Source organism: Rhinolophus hipposideros (genome assembly GCF_964194185.1).
Source record: "Rhinolophus hipposideros genome assembly, chromosome: 3".
Classification (NCBI taxonomy): Eukaryota; Metazoa; Chordata; class Mammalia; order Chiroptera; family Rhinolophidae; genus Rhinolophus; species Rhinolophus hipposideros.
In genome coordinates, this window is record NC_138049.1 from 52,992,087 (window position 1) to 53,008,816 (window position 16,730).

A 16,730-nucleotide genomic window follows, 5' to 3' on the forward strand; every position below is an offset into this window, starting at 1 on the left:
TTTCCATAGGAACACTTTCTGTTCCCTCTGAGGTCGTGGATTTTCTCACCTGGGCTGTCACTGAGCTGGCTGCCTTCACCTTCAGCATATGCACAGCAAGTTGGCTATGTGCTGTGCCAAGGACCTGTGGCCAGTGCTCTGCGCCAAGGAGATGGCGGGGAGGGGATCTTGCCTGGGAAACCTTTTAATAAAGGCTTTTACTAGCATGCTTAAGAGGAAAGCTAGGCAGGAACATCTGAAGGGAAGAAGTGGCCTACCACATGCTCAGCAACTCAACTCTAAGGGACTATCTTGGATGAGCTACCCAGGAGAGGGCAGAAAGTTTGTGTTGCTATCTTTGCTCCTGGCATTCTAAGTGCCAGTTCCGGAATGGCACTTGAAAAGCCCTACCTCGAAAATCAGAAACAAGTGGTGGCTTGGGGAGTGATTCCTTACAGAAGATGTGGAAGCTTCCAACCTCCCAGAGGGACTGCTACCCCACCCACATCCACATCCAGAGCCATCCAGGGCTTCTACTCCTGCCCATGCTTTCCCTGGAGCACAGGTTGAGCAGACCCGGAAGAAAAGGTTGGCTAAAGTAACAAAAGAAATGTTCAAGTACTGCGTAGCCACGGTTCAGCTGGGAGTCCGTGGAATTGGGGGCCACAACCCCACGGACAGAAGGGTCCCACCTTTGCCTTCTCTAGCGGCTGCAGCGTCTGGACAGCTGCGGAGAAACAATGGTGCCTCATTTACATGGTGCCGCCACTGCCCCAAAGCCAGAGCGCTGCTAGAGGCGTCAGTCCCAGGTTCCCCTTGCAAAAGCAGGCCGACACCGTCTCACCTGACCTGCAGCTAGGGAACTAACTGTCCAAGATCTACCTTATCCCCTGACCGCATGCCTGCTGGACGGTGGCCCTAGAGAAGCCACGCTGGATGAAGGCAGAGAAATAGCCCCGCCTGCCCCCTTGCTAGGAGAACAGCTGACTCTCAGGCCGTTCCCTCCTCTGCCTCCAGGCTGCCACAAAGCCTTAGAAAGCACTCTGGGGTTGGTGCACCGGAGACCATCTCTGGGAGGTGTTGGCTAAGCAGTAACTGAGGAGCAAGCCCAGGTGTGCAGCCCGGCGCCAGCCAGGCCAGGTGGGACGGCACAGGGGTAGTGTCCAGGCATAGGCGCCCCTGGGCATGACGGCAGGAAGTTTTCCTGGGCACCACAGAGGAATTATGCCAAAGTGTCGGACTTGCTTCCCCTGAGCGCACTGGTCTGTTTGTGTATGTGAGTGAATGAGAGCGAGAAAGAGAGCGAGAGAGCGAGAGAGCGAGAGATCGAGAGAGAGACAGAGAGAGAGAGAGAGAGGGAGGGATTGTTGTGAACCCGGCAGACTGGAGGGGGTGGCGGGGAATTAGATAGATAAGGGTCCTACCCTGAGCAGGGCTGCTGTCTGATCCAAAAACAACTGCGACTGGACTTAGGGAGTGTGTGTGTATTAGTGTTGGGGCGGCGGGGGAGGGGGGAGGGGGAGGACAGCGTAGAGGCGGTGAGGGTGGTTTCTACCACCTACGGGAAGAGGGGCTGGGGCAAGCACCAGCAAGCTCCATGGTTGCCATAGCACCGCTTTGGAGGCAACCGGCCTTTGGCCGCTGCTGGCCACGCCTCGGTGGGTGGGGGAGGTAGAAAAGGGGCTGGACGCCACTTCCTCAGCAGAGGCGATGGGTCTCAGCCGCACCTGGCGCCGCCCAGGAGCAGGGGCAAAGGAGCAATTCCAACCCCTTCACTTCCAAGGAAAGGAGCCAGGGATGAGGCTCTGGTTTGCCATTTCAGCGACAGTAGAAAATAACCTTCCTCAAAAGTGGCTTATAAGTATTCAGCCAACCATACCCTCCACCCAAAACAGGTTTTCACCAGAAGAAAATGAAACTCCCATCATTGCATCAAAATAGCCCCAACAGGAAAATGTCCCAATATTACAATGTGCAGAGTCCTTCCCCACATCTCAGGACAGAAATCAGGGAAAATGGATTTCCCCGTGGAAAATGTTTGAAGTTAATGAATAAAATAACAGGCTATTTAGAAATTGGGCTGTTGGGTTAGGGTATCAAGGCACTGACTGGTGAGAATGGTCTTTACCTACTCCCCTATTTCTTAAGGAGATTCTTAGTAAGCTTTGGTCTAGGAAAATGTATTTTGTGTGTGTGTCAGCTCTTTTGGAAAGCTGCTACACACTCTGCCACAGTTGCCAAGATTTTTAATATGAAGATATGAAATGATCAGCGAATGTAACAATCTAATGATTCAGCAAATATTGTACTGCAAGACCAGAGCAGCAATAATTAAATCTTTAGAGTATTGGTTGCACTTTTCTGGCTCCCAGGCTTCCTTTTCTTCCACCCAGTCTGCAAACACACTAAGACACACTCATTCACAAACACACTTCACAAGACACCTCAGTATTTCAGATAGGGAGGTAGGTTGTACTACTCAAAATATTAGGCAAAACTAGCACACAGTAGCACTTACCGTGATTGAAGCAGAACAGCTGAACACACATATTACCACACATATAGGGACCTGTTTAATCTGATCTAAAGAAATAAGCATTCCTGTGGATGCTTGTTGCTAAGAGCAACATGTTTAAGGACCATCTAAAGGCATGAAGAAAGCAGGAAAGCTACTGCAGTAGGAACACAGTTATAACCCATTGTCTTTTGTGTCATTAGGAGCGTGGGAGAAGGGGAAGGTAGAGTTCCCTTCTTGTAATATGTGAAAAGCATTCCTACCCTGGTTCCACAAAGCCTGAGATGATAAATTTCATCATTATACAAAAAGCACAAGGGGACAAGGAAAAAGATGCTATTGACATAATAGGAGATTCAGGCAATCACTCTTCGATTTAAATTTGACTGAGTGATTTAATGTATCTGCTTTTATCTCAAAGACACATATTCAGGATTATACGGTTTCCTGCACTCTTTGGTCTAAATCCACTTGAACTGTCAAAGGAGGCACCCAGTGGAAGCATTTACCCGCTTGGCATGCTTCTCTCTCACTCTTGTCTACTTAAGGGAACTTTCCTTGACTGGTTCTCATCCTACTAAAACTCCACTGGCCATCTAGAGCCGCTGAGCATTACTCACGCTTAATTCCCTCCAAACAAACCTTTAGACCAGTGTTTCCACTGGAGTCACACACTTAGATTTTCCTCCGAGCTCTAAGGAAACCCTGATTCCTTAAAAAAGCAATAGATTCCCCTAATGTATAACTGCCCCCTGGGCTTTTATCATGCCAGAGTGAAATAAAGATAAAAACTTAGATTCCCATACACAGCTACCCTCCTCCCCACACAGCACTGTTCACCCTTTATTAGTCCAGGACGCGCAGTGAGAAAGCTGTGAGAGGACAACTCACAAGTTGAAAACAAGCAAAAACCTTGCCTTAGGACGGCCGCTCCCTCACTTGAGCTAAGCAGGAGTCTCCCCTTGCTAAGTAGAGCCTTCAATCTTAAAACAATATTAAGAGCCCCGGATCCCTGTAACGGAGCCAGGGACTGGAAAAGCCTCGAAATTAACCGAAAAGTGCGTCTGAGGACAAAAGAAATCAAAAGGGTGAGCGCCTTTCACTTGCGGACCTGTCCGGGTCCCAGGCAGAAGCGCACTGGACGCCAACTCGCCAAAGAGTTACCAAGTATTAACTCGTCAGCCCCGCAAGCCGAGAGGCGTGTGGCCTTAGCCCACACCTCCTTACGGACCTCTCAGCGGGCCAAGGCCGGAAGGCTCTGGGGGAGACAGAGGGACGCCGAGGCTGCCTGTCCCCAGCGTCACTAGCAGCGCTATGGCAGGCTACTACGTAAGGGGAGGTATTGCAGGGACCCTGGCACTCACTTCATTCTCCCGCGGTTAAATGTTTTTAAAGAAAAGAAAAAAAAATGACCTAAAAGGTACAAGGTGGTTCTTTAAACCCCCGGGAGGCAGGCGACAGAGCAGTGAACAGGTCGGAATGCATGGAGCCCACCCGCCTGGCAGCGCGAACCCGCCTGTTTACACCCGGCAGCCGGGGCGTCAGACACCAGGGGATGGAGAGAGATGGGGAATCTTACCAAATCTTAGTACATGTGTGGTTCCTTGAGAATATCCAATCCACATTAAGCAGAGCAGGAGTTTAATGGTGTGCCTGAAGACTGGATTACTTAGAAACAGAGAAATAATCTTCATGGTGTTTCTGCGTCCACACGCGCGGCACCCACTTCCCGGATCTAGCGTTAGGCTCCCGGTTCGGGTAGGAATGAGGATGCGTGGAGTGGTGTCCGCAGGCACGATCACGGCATGGTCACAGAGAGAGGAAGGAGTCTCCGCTTCCCAAACCCATTAGCAATCGCTGCATGTTCTTCAGTCACTGCGCCAAGGAGCAACCTCTCACTGCAAGGGATGGGGGGACACCCATGTTACTCCGGGAGCATCGGGAGAAATCCAGCACGCACACCCACAGTGTCCGGCCGCGCGAGCCTGCGGAAGCAAAAGAAGGGGAAAATCAATAGGAAAGCCAGCCTTGGAAACCGCCGAGGTGTCGGTAGGGAGCCACAGTCCCAGCACAAAAGGCGCTTTGCTCGTAAAGATTTTGCCAGGCCTTATTCCACTGCACTGCTGCACAGCTTCTGACGTGAAGCCAAGATTAAGTGAGAAAAATTGAGATAGCTGCTTGCCTCTTAAGGCTCTCTGCCAGTGAGCGTCCCTATATCTATTATGCAACCGATCTGATGGCCCGCCTTGAGTTGCAAGAAAGAAGTCGCATTTATTTATGTGGGGAAAGTGCTTTTATTTTCAGTAAGATTCTTTGCCAACAGACTGATTGGTGTATGCAAGCGGACTTCTTACCATCAACTGATGAATGTTAATAAATGACAAGCTAAGTCAAAGTGACTTTGCCTAAGAGTTGTAAAAAAGGAAATGCTCCAAGACGAAGGAATTTACTGCAAATATAACTTCTGTTTAGGTTTAAAGAGGGTCTTAGTTATACTTTTTAAAATTTTGTCCAGGAATGAATATAGAGTGGAGTGTACTGGAGAAGAAAAGATAGTCATTTGAAACTTGAGTGGGACATTCTTTGATTACTACCCAGGAATAAACATAGATTTCTTCAAGTGTCCTTTTAGGGGAAAAAATGTTGAATTAAAATCAAGGAATCCCATTTTCCCACCCATTTTTAGCCCATCTAAAATACTTGTGCATATATAAAAAGACAAGGATATTTGAATTGGTGTAGCAAGCTCCAAAAGCTTCAGTCATTTATGTCCAAATTTCTCCTCTCTGGGGTTTTGAATATGTTTTTTCTTTAAGAAGTAAAATATGAGATCAAAGCTTGAGCAACACTGTCACAACTTCATCTAAAAATGCCTTATTATTTTCCAGTGCTCTGGTCAAAACATTTAGAGTCCTCAGGCAGTGACTCTCTTGGATTTCACAACTAACAATTTATTCAAGAAAAAAAAGTACAGGAATATATTTCTATTAAAATAAAAATACATTTTAGTGTTGAAATAGGTAATATGCTCTCCTCCAGGTATGTAGATAAGAATATCCAATCCTAATATTTTATATTAGTAAGTGAAACCAAGATAGTGATAAACATATTGTTACATATTAATAGTTTAAGTGATCAAGAAGCACAAGAGGCAAATTGCTGGGCCTATATCTTAAAATTAATCTCTTTTTCTTAACCAACTAACAGGGCATAGGTTTAACCTTATGAAAAAATATGAAATCATATCTTATTGGAAGAATATGCAATTTTTAAATAAAGAGTACTATGTCCTCCAGATAGCAAGAAAACAGTGCAATGTTTTCATTCCCTCATGATTTCTTCATTCTATTTTTTCTTAAGATACTATAAAATGCTTGTTTGAAAATAAACCTACATTTTGCAAAGGAATTAAGTGGACATTGATTTTTTTTTTTTAAGTTGGAGGCATTACTGCTGTGTCAAAAATAAGTATCATGAATGGCTAGTGCTGCAGTGTAGCAGGCAATTCAATCAAATAATTTGACTACTTGAGCACTTTAAAAGGAACACCTCGTGCTAAAACCAAGGGTATCTAGCGACTCCTTCAGTCCATGTTTAAAATATCTCTTGTAAGGCATGTACAGCCCAACATGTTCTGTCTTGTATTTGCTGTCTCATTTATTCCATTCTATTCTTTTTACTTTTTGATCCTAGCAGAGATAATCATGACTGCCAGGGCAACAATACTCTTTTTTTTCCATCTGTCAATATAATTGATACCTACTACCTGAAAATAGCATGTTCTGTTGTGACTAATCAAAATACTGCAATTCTACAGTGTAGTTCGCATTTAGTGGAATTTGAAAAACCAAAATGTACCATAACTCCTCGTTCATGTATTCTGTTAACATAATGGCATTTGACATTACAGTTGTAACTTGTCTACTTAAAACTAGCATTCTAAACTATTTAGTTTTTGTGGTACTATTTATTGGATGTCTTGTTGAAAAAGTGAAAGATCAAGCTGCCAGATTCATGAAGTTCTTACACAGTAAATTAAACAGTAAAAAGTCTATCATAATCTTTTTTAACTATTAATTGGTCCCCAAAGAATCAATTTGCACATATGCTATATTACGTTCCTTTACACCCATCAATTCATCCTAAAGGCTTCAACAGCACAGACAGCAACTCTACCTGTCCCATTGAACTTCTGCAAAGCAGATGACCTTCCTTCAGTACCGTGGACAGCGCTCCACACATAGATTTATTCTGTAGTACATTGAAAGTAGTATATTGAATGGGTCATGTACCATTTGAAGTGACAGTGTGCATATTTCTACTATACAGAGTCTGTAATTTTGAATTATTACATTGTTGACATTGCCAAGGGGACTATTTTGTCAACTGTGTTGTGTGTATATTTCAGTGTGACTTACTGGGATTTCTTGGCGTACTCAGGATGTGCTAATAGTCATCACTTTCCAGAGCACACTATTACAAACGCTATTTCCATTAACTGAGTTCCATCCTGAGCACAAAACTACGTGTTTCTCAGTACAAAAAAAATTGCCTATAAGACCACCAAGAGATCAGAATATTAAATAATATACTGTCAATGTTCAGTGGTTACAGACATTTCTAAAATGTACAATTAGTTATTTCTTCAGAATGCTCCACCTCCAGATTTCCATCTGTTACAATGCTAATCAGATTCATTCTCATTCTTTCTCATTAAACGTCACTCACTCCTAGGCAAAAGCAACAACAAAAACCCTAAAATTACCCCCCCAATACTACAACAGAATGATTTGGTAGTCTAGAAGATGCCTATAGTAAGGCAATTTTGAAGTTATTACAAGTTGCTTCCCAATACTGATACCATACATCATAATTCTGGGGAATATGAAGGATTAATAAAATCATTATCTAGTATTCATTGACTAGATTTAACTCTCTTTTAAAAATTGTGTCAATTTTGTAATTTGCTCCCTTCTCAAAGATTTTTTAAAAACACCATTATTTGGAGTCAGGCGATCAGATATAATTAGTAATAGAGAGATTTACACCCCTTGTTCCATGGTTTCATTTGCTTTTTTTCCCTCATTTTAACCACATAGAGCCAAAAGCTCTGTAGGTTCCAAGGTCAAAGCAGAGATGACAAACTGCAAATGCACACATATATGCACACAGAGAGAAGAGCTGTGTCTAAAAGTAAGCCTCACAAAAAAAAGCAGAATGTTGATATGAAGAGATATCAAGCCTATGATAAATTAGTGAGGAATAAAATGCATATCATGTTCATGCAAACCTTGTTCCAACAACAACAACCAAAAGCCATTAGCTTCATCTATCACTATATTTTTATATTTACTGACACTAATGACCTCTTATTCTTGGGCGCTATTACTTGAGAAGCAATTTTATTTTTCTTTTCTCCCAGTGAAAATGAATCTTATTCTAGTTAGCTGCCACCTGCTGGGGCATGTACAAATGTGTAATAATCCTTACAGCACATTGTTTAAAAAGACAATGCCTATACCTTTAGCAAGAAACTGGCAAATACGTACCCCAGGACAACCTGAATTTCAAAGGCGTTTCAAAGGTTGTTCCATGCCATAACTATATTTAATTTTTTCACATGGAATTCTTTGTAAGAATTCCACTTGACTTATCACCAAAGTCCTGCTGTTATGTGACATTTGAGAAACCTCATGTTATGTGACACCTGACCTATTCTTCCATACATGTGGCCTGTTGTATTGCAGCTAAGCTAAAACAAACAGCCTGTTCATCCATGGTATTAGAGGTGCCAGAAAATAAAGTCAGAGCTGATATCACTTAAAACCACACTGTTGCATACTTGCACTTCACTCTTCCTAACTATGAACGCTATGCTATGCAATCCCTTGTGAATCTGAACACATATCAGCTGTTCAACCAACATTCTGCTGCATTGATGATTAATGACATTTAGAGTTATAATTAATTTTTAGATGCCAAAAAAGCGTATCTTAATTAAGAAATTGAATTGGAATAATTTACATATCCTGGAACCTTTTTCTTTCTTTTTTATAGATTTCAGACTGTGCAGTTTTCAATGGGTTTAAATAGAAGAAAACTAACAGGTAAGACTTCTAGGCATCACTTGTTTCTCTCTCATCTTCCTTTGTGCGTTTCATTTTGTTTGTTTGTTTAATTAATAAGTTCCTAAGGCCACTGGAAGCTGCCTTGGTGGTGGCGGAAATGGTGTCTGTAAAAAGTTATAAAGTAATGAACTTAAAACAAACCAAGATGGAAATATTAATACCTATCTTCCAGCAAACTACAGACTAAGATTCAACTGAATCAATCATTTCTGGTAAAACGAAAATGATCATTAATCTATAAGGTAATTTCTAATGACACAACACTTACAGGATGAAGATGAAGAAATGATAGAAGGTAATCTGTTTGTTACCAAAAGTATAGTAGTAGTAAGTTTCCTAATATCCCCTGTTCCCTGAATTGGAAATGATTATAAGGAGTCTCAGCTGAGTTGTGTTATTTAGTAAAGAACTAACTCACTGAAGGTACAACTACCAGGGGATGAGAGTCGCTAAAAGTTCTTGATGTTTATGATCCACCCAGGTGCCGTTATTCCCCTCACCCTAATGGGACGCCCTCTGAGTTTTTTCAGAGGCTGTCACTACTGGCACTGGTTGGCATGAATGACTGTACTGCCTCACACAGAACTAGGGAGCAGGGTCAATGGAAGGATGGGCGGATGGAAGGAAAGCCGGGGAGTTCGTCAGACCCGCAGGCAGAGACGCGCAGCTTCTTGCCATCTGTTTCTCTTCGCCTCGCGTGAGTCCCGGGAGCGGAGGCCACTTCCTGACACGTCCACTTATTAAATTATTTGATGTGGAGAACGCGAGCGCCTGTAGCCAACCGAGCCAGTTGCCTCCTTGACGGGAATTGGCTGAGGCCAGCGGGACAAAGCCGCTCGCAGCGAATCGGCCCCGCGGGCGCCCGGTGCGCAGCCGGCCCCGCAGCACTGCTGTTCGTTGGCCGTCTTCCTCTCCAGATGGAAAAACGCCTCTCGCCCACCGCCGGTATCTCCCGTCCTCACGGGAACGTACTCCTCGGGAGACAGCCCGGAGCGGAGCCCACCCGGGGGGGAGTCCTTACCTTTCGCTGGGGGTGAAGTGGGAGGAGAGGGGGATGGGTGGTCCTCTGGGAGGAGCAGCGGGAGGATGTCGGGCGGGAAGTCCCGGGCTCCGGGACAGAGCAGCGCAGCCGCGGGCGCCGAGAGCGAGTGACGGCGGCGGCGGCGAAGGAGACGGTGGAGCAGCAGCGGCGGCGGCGGAGACAGACACGCCTCCTGGCGGGGGTTCCTCGCCTCTTGCTTTAAAGGCGCCGCGCTCCTTTCCCCGCAGCCCCTGCACGCTCCCGGGCGCCGTGGCCAAGAGGGCGCAGCGAGGGTCCCTGGACCGCGGGAGCGAAAGTGCGAGATTTCTGGGCGCCCCTGGGTTAGGACGTTATGAACCCTCCCCTCCCGGACTTCTCCCCAGCGCACATCCCCGCCTGCTCTTGGATGGGGGCACTGGGAACGAGGTGGTCGGTCAGGGAGTGATGCAAATAGCCAAGGAATGTGCCTGGCTCTGGGTGGTGACTACACGTAGAAGGAGCCCGAGCACGTTTTGTCCTGGGTGGTGGCTTTTAAACCTTGCCGAAACCATAGCAACGAAACTTCTCTGCTGCCAGCATTTGGGGAGCAGCTGGTAGTCTGGAAAGTGGCCCTCTTAGTCCAACTACTGCCATTTCCCTTCGAGGTCTGCGGGAAAGACCTTGACCTGTGCCTCACCCTCACCCCCACTCTTGTGCAAGCTACCAGCAGGCTCCCCTCACGCTTGGCCGACCCCCTTAAAAGCCTACAGTCACTGCGCCTCTCTCCCTGCCTCCGTTTCTGAAAAAAGAAAGGGACTTCTCCCTGTGGTCGGAGGATTGGCCGGCAGTCTCTGTGCCCGTCTGTCGCCCTAATGGCAGACGCCTCCTTTCCCCCCAGGTCCCTGAACTCCCAGCCCAAACAAATCACAGAAAGAAGTTGGGTTTGAGATCAGGTGGGCGGCCAAACTGGAGGTCGCAGACTCAAAGGGTGGAGCAAGAAGCCTGGGGAGCAGTCCCGGCCTGGCGGCCTTCCTTCCAAATTCTCTAAGGGACCTTTTAAAAGGCCCGAGGAGGGGAGGAGCGCCTAAGTCCCGAGTCTTCTCACAACTCCGCTTCCAGGGAGGGGCCACCGGCAGCGAGCACACCCGGCTTCCCAGGCTTCTCCGTAGAAACGATTAGCTTTTGCAAACAATCCCCGATTTCTGCTCCTCTGGGTTGGAAAAGTCAACATCTACTCAATACCGTTGCTATTTTATACTCGGCCCTACAATATTAACTAGAGCAGAGATTTTGTAAGTTGCCCCCAGAGGAAGTCAGCGAGCAGGGATTCGCGAGGAGGTTTAAGCGAGGCTGAGCAGGAGCAGGTAAGACACGCTGGGCCTGGAGACAATTTTCAGGGGCCAGGTGCATAAGGGGCCAGGTGAGATTCTGTGGTTCTGCTGAGTCCTTGAGCAGCCCTGATTCTCATTCTCTAATTCCAAAGGTCGTAAAGTAGACAGACTCTGCGTCCCCAGGGACCAAGTTGTCTTTGCTGGAGACAAACATCTGTCCTTTTGTTGTTTGTTTCTCTGCAGCCCTCGCCAGAGCCTGGCACAGCATTGCCACCCTCCACGACCTGAGCTAGCTTGTGATTCAGCCAGAAACACAGAGATTCAGTCCTGCCAAACCCTACCCGGGTCCCAAGCAAAACCACCAGACTCTACCCTCTGGGTCACCACTCCTGGTCCCCTACATACCTAGTGAGTCAGTCCTTGCAGGGGAGACTGGGGAACTTATAGAGGTTAAGGAGAGATGAGTCAGTGGCAGTGGTGAATCAGATAGTCATTTAATGATCCCCAGGGTGGCAGGGAGCCTCCCTTAATTAAGTCAACAGCGGCCTTGTTGTACCCAGTAAATAAATAGTCAATGACTCCATTGTGCCTCCTGGAGCAGGCAGCACGGACCATGACCAGCTCTGGGTGCCTGGGCTCCAGCTGCTGTGACCTGCAGCCTAATGGCCCTTGAGGCGCAGCCGAGTTTGGGCCAACCCCAGGAAAGAAACAAAAAACATCGGTCCCATTCCCCAACAGAAGTAATGAAGACAACTTGTCTTCTGGCCGAAGACACTCTTCTTGTTGTCATAGGACCCAGCCTCCCCACTAACAGAGAGGAAGGAGCAAAACGCTGGACACAGAATAGATTCCAGTGCAAAGTGAGTTTTGTTTTGTTGTGACTCTAAGAGTGTGAAAACAGGGAGTGTGTCTCATTTCACTTTCAACGTTCAGCATAGGTTTGGCATGCAGTGGGTGCTGAACAACAGAATGAGGGGATTACTGGGATCAACCTTCCCCCTTCCATACTGTTGGCCCCAGGACCACGTTGTATCTGGAGAAGGAGAGGTTTCAAACAACTTCCTCTAAGTGCTATGTGTGTCCTTAGAACCGAGTCACAAATTTCTTTTCGAGAGCAAACAGGACACACGATTATAAAGCAAAAAATAATAGGCACTAGCCAGGGCATAGGCACCAAGAGGAGAGAACTGGAAGAAGAGTGGAACAAATCAAAATTATGCATGTTGTGACAAATTCACTTCGTCAATAACAAAATGCTATCTGGATTCTAATGAGAAAGAAGACTAATAAGGGAGCATTAGATTATACATACTCACGTAACCCTTCAAAATAAAATTCTCCAACTCTATAAAGAGATCTCTTCCATAATTTATTGCAGGATTTATGAGGTTAAATTTTAAGGAATCAGACCTCAATTCTCTTTGGGTGAAGCTTTTTCTTTTCCATTCCCAGTCATTTGTAAAACGTACACAAGAACCACCTCTCTGTCTTCCCTTTCTTACCTCTCCAAGTTCTCTTAGGGTACTCTTAGTAGGTCTGGGATTCTGACTCCCAAGGACCTTGCAGGGACCAATCTGACCTACCAAACTTACTGTCAGGTTTTGTTTGTTTCTTTGTTTTGGTCTGGGTTTTTTTGAGTTGAGTGTAAAATTGGAAGTTATTATTTTGGATCACTTAGTCAACTGCCTTCATTTTACAAGTGATATAACCCAAAGTGACAGACAGGACTTGCTCAGGATGTGGCAGAACTGAGATCACCTTCTAGCCATGCAGAGCAGAAGCGCGCTGTCTCCTGTCATCCCCTTCCAAAACCTACAATCATATAAAGTTAGGACTAAGAGAGATTTGCAGGACATCTACTTCATTTCAGGGTCACAGACCCTTCACTCATCTGGAAAATAAATGTACACATGTGCACATGGCCTCAAAATACTGCATACACCAATAGGAGATACACAGATCCCCTAAAGCCCACTGTGGGCTGTGAGGAGTCCTGAGACCCCAGGCCGAGAATCACCAACCTAGTCCAACAACATCATGTTACAGTTGATAAAATTTAAACCAAGCAATAAAAACTCACTTAGAGTCACAGAGTAGGCTATAGAAAGTTCCAGAACTGAATACTGGGTATCCTGATTCCCACCTGTCCCATTTCTCCAAGTCTTTTTAGCTGTGATTGGACAAAAACTACACTGAGGTGTTACTACTTCCTGCTCAGTAGCTTTGTCTCTCAGAAGAATTCACATCTGCACTTCAAGGATGGGGTCTAATATTTATTTCTGAACTCTCTCAGTATGTTTATTGAGTACATCTGTCAGGTGCTGCTCTAGTACTAGCAAGACAACAGCGAATGAATTAAATAAAACCCCTGCCCTCACTGAGTTTTCAGTTTAGTGGCAGGAAGGTAGACGATAACAAATATACAAGCAAATATATAAGATGTTACAAAGCAAGGAGTGTTACAGACAAAACTGAAGCAGAGTGACCAAACAAACGGGTATGTTGGGAGGGCAGCAAAGGGGCTGGGGGGGATTTTACACAGGGTGGATGGGGAAGGTCTCCCTGATTAGTTGACATTTAAATAGAAATCTGGAGAAAGTAAGGGAGAGATCCACGTGAGTATTTTGAGAAAGAAGATTTCAGACAGAGAAAAGAGCAAGTATATAGATCCTGTGGTTGGGACAACTATAAAGCTCCTTAGGAAGAGCAAAGAAGTCAATTCTTAGAGAAAAGACAAGAGGTTAGTAGAAAGTCCAGTTAAAGAGGAGCAGAGGGTCATGTCCTAGAGCAGGGGTGTCCAACTGCGGCTCGCAGGCCAAATGCGGCCTGCGATCCATTTTTTATTGGCCCGCAGCAAATTCCAAAAATATATTTAGTTTACTTAAATAAACCAGGTGAGGCAATACGTACTTCACCTCGAGTGAGTGGCCCGGCTGTTTGTGTATTTTACCGCATATGGCCCTTGGTGAAAAATGTTGAAAAATGTTTGGACACCCCTGTCCTAGGGAGTTTAAGATTTTTCTCTGAAGGTAACACAGAGCCATGGAGGACAGGAGAGTGAGTGAGTTGCAAAGGTAGGAGGTGATAGGTGGAGAGTTGTTCATGATACTTGAATTTAATATTATTGAGAAGATGGATCTTTTGATAATGATAAAGCCTAGGGTCTCATTGTTAAGTATAGCTACTAGCCAGATGTGACTACTTAAATTTAAATTAATTAAAATTAAAACACAATTCCTCGGTCCCACTAGTCACATTGGCTAATGACATTCTCTAATGGTCATTAGCCACATGTGACTGGTGGCTACCGTACTGGGTTGTGCAGATATAAAATATTTCCACCATCACAGAAAATTCTATAGGCCAGTGCTGGAGGGAGTGACTCTGGGAGCGAGTGACTGAGGTAAGTAGAGAACAAGATGACTGGAGGAGCGGAGGTCAAGGGCCAGAGGCCAGGGCATTAGAAGTATTGTTGATGTGGCTGTTCAGATCAGGACTAATGATCACAGGAATGGTTCTGGTGGGAGTGACAGTGAAGAGCCAGTATCTTCAAGGAATGGGCTGGGAGTGACACAGGTACAGAAGGGAGGGTTAACAAATGGTAGAGTCTGATGACATGAACTTTAACATCCAAGGGTTCTAGGAAGGAAAGGTGGACAGTGATATCTGGAAATAGCAAGAACACCTATTCCATCTCCCAGTGGCTGCCCAGTGGCAGTAGTGGTGAAGAGGAGAAAACAGCAATCACATGAGAGGTCTACAGTTCTCTGGGGGAAATTCAAAGAAGCTGCTGAAAGGCTGAGTTACAATGGGGATGGTGGAAAGGTTTTGGATTTGGAGATGTACGTTAGCAATTTGGAGATGAGAAGTGACATGGGATGATCTGGAAGCCCCAGGCTTCTTGGAAGGACTGATATAAATAGAGATAAAAGACAAATTGGGGTTAAGCCTAATTGCCCCCAACACATATTAATGTGCTGAGGTTGTGTTTCTTGTGGGGTGGGTGGGTAGGATTCTTCTGGGACCCTGTTTCTACATCTGCCTATGAAATGTGTGGGTCAGGGAACGACATTATTGCCAGACCTCAGAACCCTCAGGCTTTTGCCTGCTACTTTTCCTAGAGGAGATGTCCATCGATCCCTGAGGGAGGGAAGAATGGCAGAGAGAGATCTGAGCACCTCCTCCAGTGCACTTTCTCCATCTCACCAGGCACCTAGACATACAACTGATTCTCTTTATTTGAATAACATCATATCCAGACTGAACAAGTCTATGAGACCTCCAGGTCACCTTCAATTACTAAATCATTTCTATAGCCAGTCCATTGCTTCATGTGTAAACCTTTTCCCACTCAGCATCTTCCTTATTTATTGCACCTGACTTTTTCAGTGCAAAACTTGCTCACTTAGTCGCTTCACTTTTGCCTAGACTCCTGAAGTAGTACCAAGATCAAAGTACTCCTCACTTACTCTACTTTTGTGACTTACAAATTTTTGAGTGTTCCAAAGATTCTTATTCACCTTTCCTACTATTGTAAATTTCAGATTCTTGAGATTACTTTGTACTATATCCTCTATCCACTACTGCTACCCCTTCCCTCAGGGGTCTCTAAACCTCTAGTCCTACTCTAACCCCTAGCTAATTTGTTTATTCTTTTAGCAAGTAATTGTTGAGTACTTACTGTGATACAAGGAAATGAAGACAAAACAATGAAGAAAAATGTAGGCATGTACCTCGTAAGATATTTCTATAGATACATGGTAACTATGATAGTCCTGCTCCTCCTTTTATAGAAAACATTCATATAACAGCAGGAGAATACTGGAAGTATACACACAAGTGGCATCTGTTAGAGAGGCGTTGTACCTGGAAACATTTCTTACCAGATTCCCCATCCCACCCCTAAAAAAGGAGGAAAGGAGCCATGCAAAGGCGGTGAAGATCTTTAGGAGCAGAAAAGTGGACAGGGATTCCCACTCCAGGTGAGATGACAAGGCAGACAGTGACAGAAGTACATGTTTCCGCAAAGCACAGGATCTGAATTTGCTAGATCAGGAGGGACTGCCCAACAAATCCTCAAGTCCATTCCCCACCTACTGTTGATCTCTACTGTTTCTTGGAAAGTTAATGCAAGGTTTCAGGGGAAGAAAATTATCATTTCTTTAAGTCCTACTGTATTCTACGAACACTTTCACATAAAATATCACATATGATTCTTTGATTTGTCTTATCAAATGCATAATTCCTATTTTAAGGATGATAAAAATAAAACAGAGAGAAGTCATATAACTTAAAACATAGAGAGGCCTGTGGACACACAGCTAGAGAACACAAAACTAGGATTCAGACTGTTGTGGTTTATTGTTTTTGCTGGTACATGAGAGGAGGCAGGTGGAAGGAATAAAGTAGTATCTGCCCCAGCTCTCTCTCTTATCCCAAAGGGTTTTGGGTATTGTTTCTAAGCTGTAAGGGATAAAGCTCTACAGTTTCGGCTGGGAATATGGAGAGCTGGAGAAAATGGAGAAACCAGAGTAAGTAGATTTGTTCCCTCAGCAACCCTTGAGAAAAAGATGTGTCTGGAGCCAGAAATCAGAAGCAGCTGCCTTTCAGAGGCAGAAGCCAGCTCAAACGCAAGCAGAGGGCTCTTCTTCTCAGCCTTTATTGGAGTCCAGGGAAAACCCCAGAACTTGACTTGATCCCTTAAGAGTGTTCTCAACAGAATCTAAAGGATACCCTTTGCCAAGAGCACAATTACTGTAGTAAGTGAGAATTAAAGA

The 16,730-nt window shown here is 45.1% G+C and overlaps 1 protein-coding gene across 2 annotated transcripts in view; it reads right to left on the minus strand.

The window, feature by feature from the left end:
- GRIK2 (glutamate ionotropic receptor kainate type subunit 2) overlaps nucleotides 1-9,782 on the minus strand; it is a 606,408-nt gene extending 596,626 nt beyond the window's left edge. For both annotated transcript variants that reach the window (XM_081036880.1, XM_081036881.1), the window contains exons 1-2: nucleotides 9,644-9,782; nucleotides 4,074-4,479 (exon numbers count right to left, since the gene is read on the minus strand). In XM_081036880.1, the coding sequence (XP_080893006.1) occupies nucleotides 4,074-4,188 (115 nt within the window). In that variant the 5' untranslated portion in view covers nucleotides 4,189-4,479; nucleotides 9,644-9,782. The remainder of the gene's footprint in view (nucleotides 1-4,073; nucleotides 4,480-9,643) is intronic.
- Nucleotides 9,783-16,730: the final 6,948 nt, after the last annotated feature.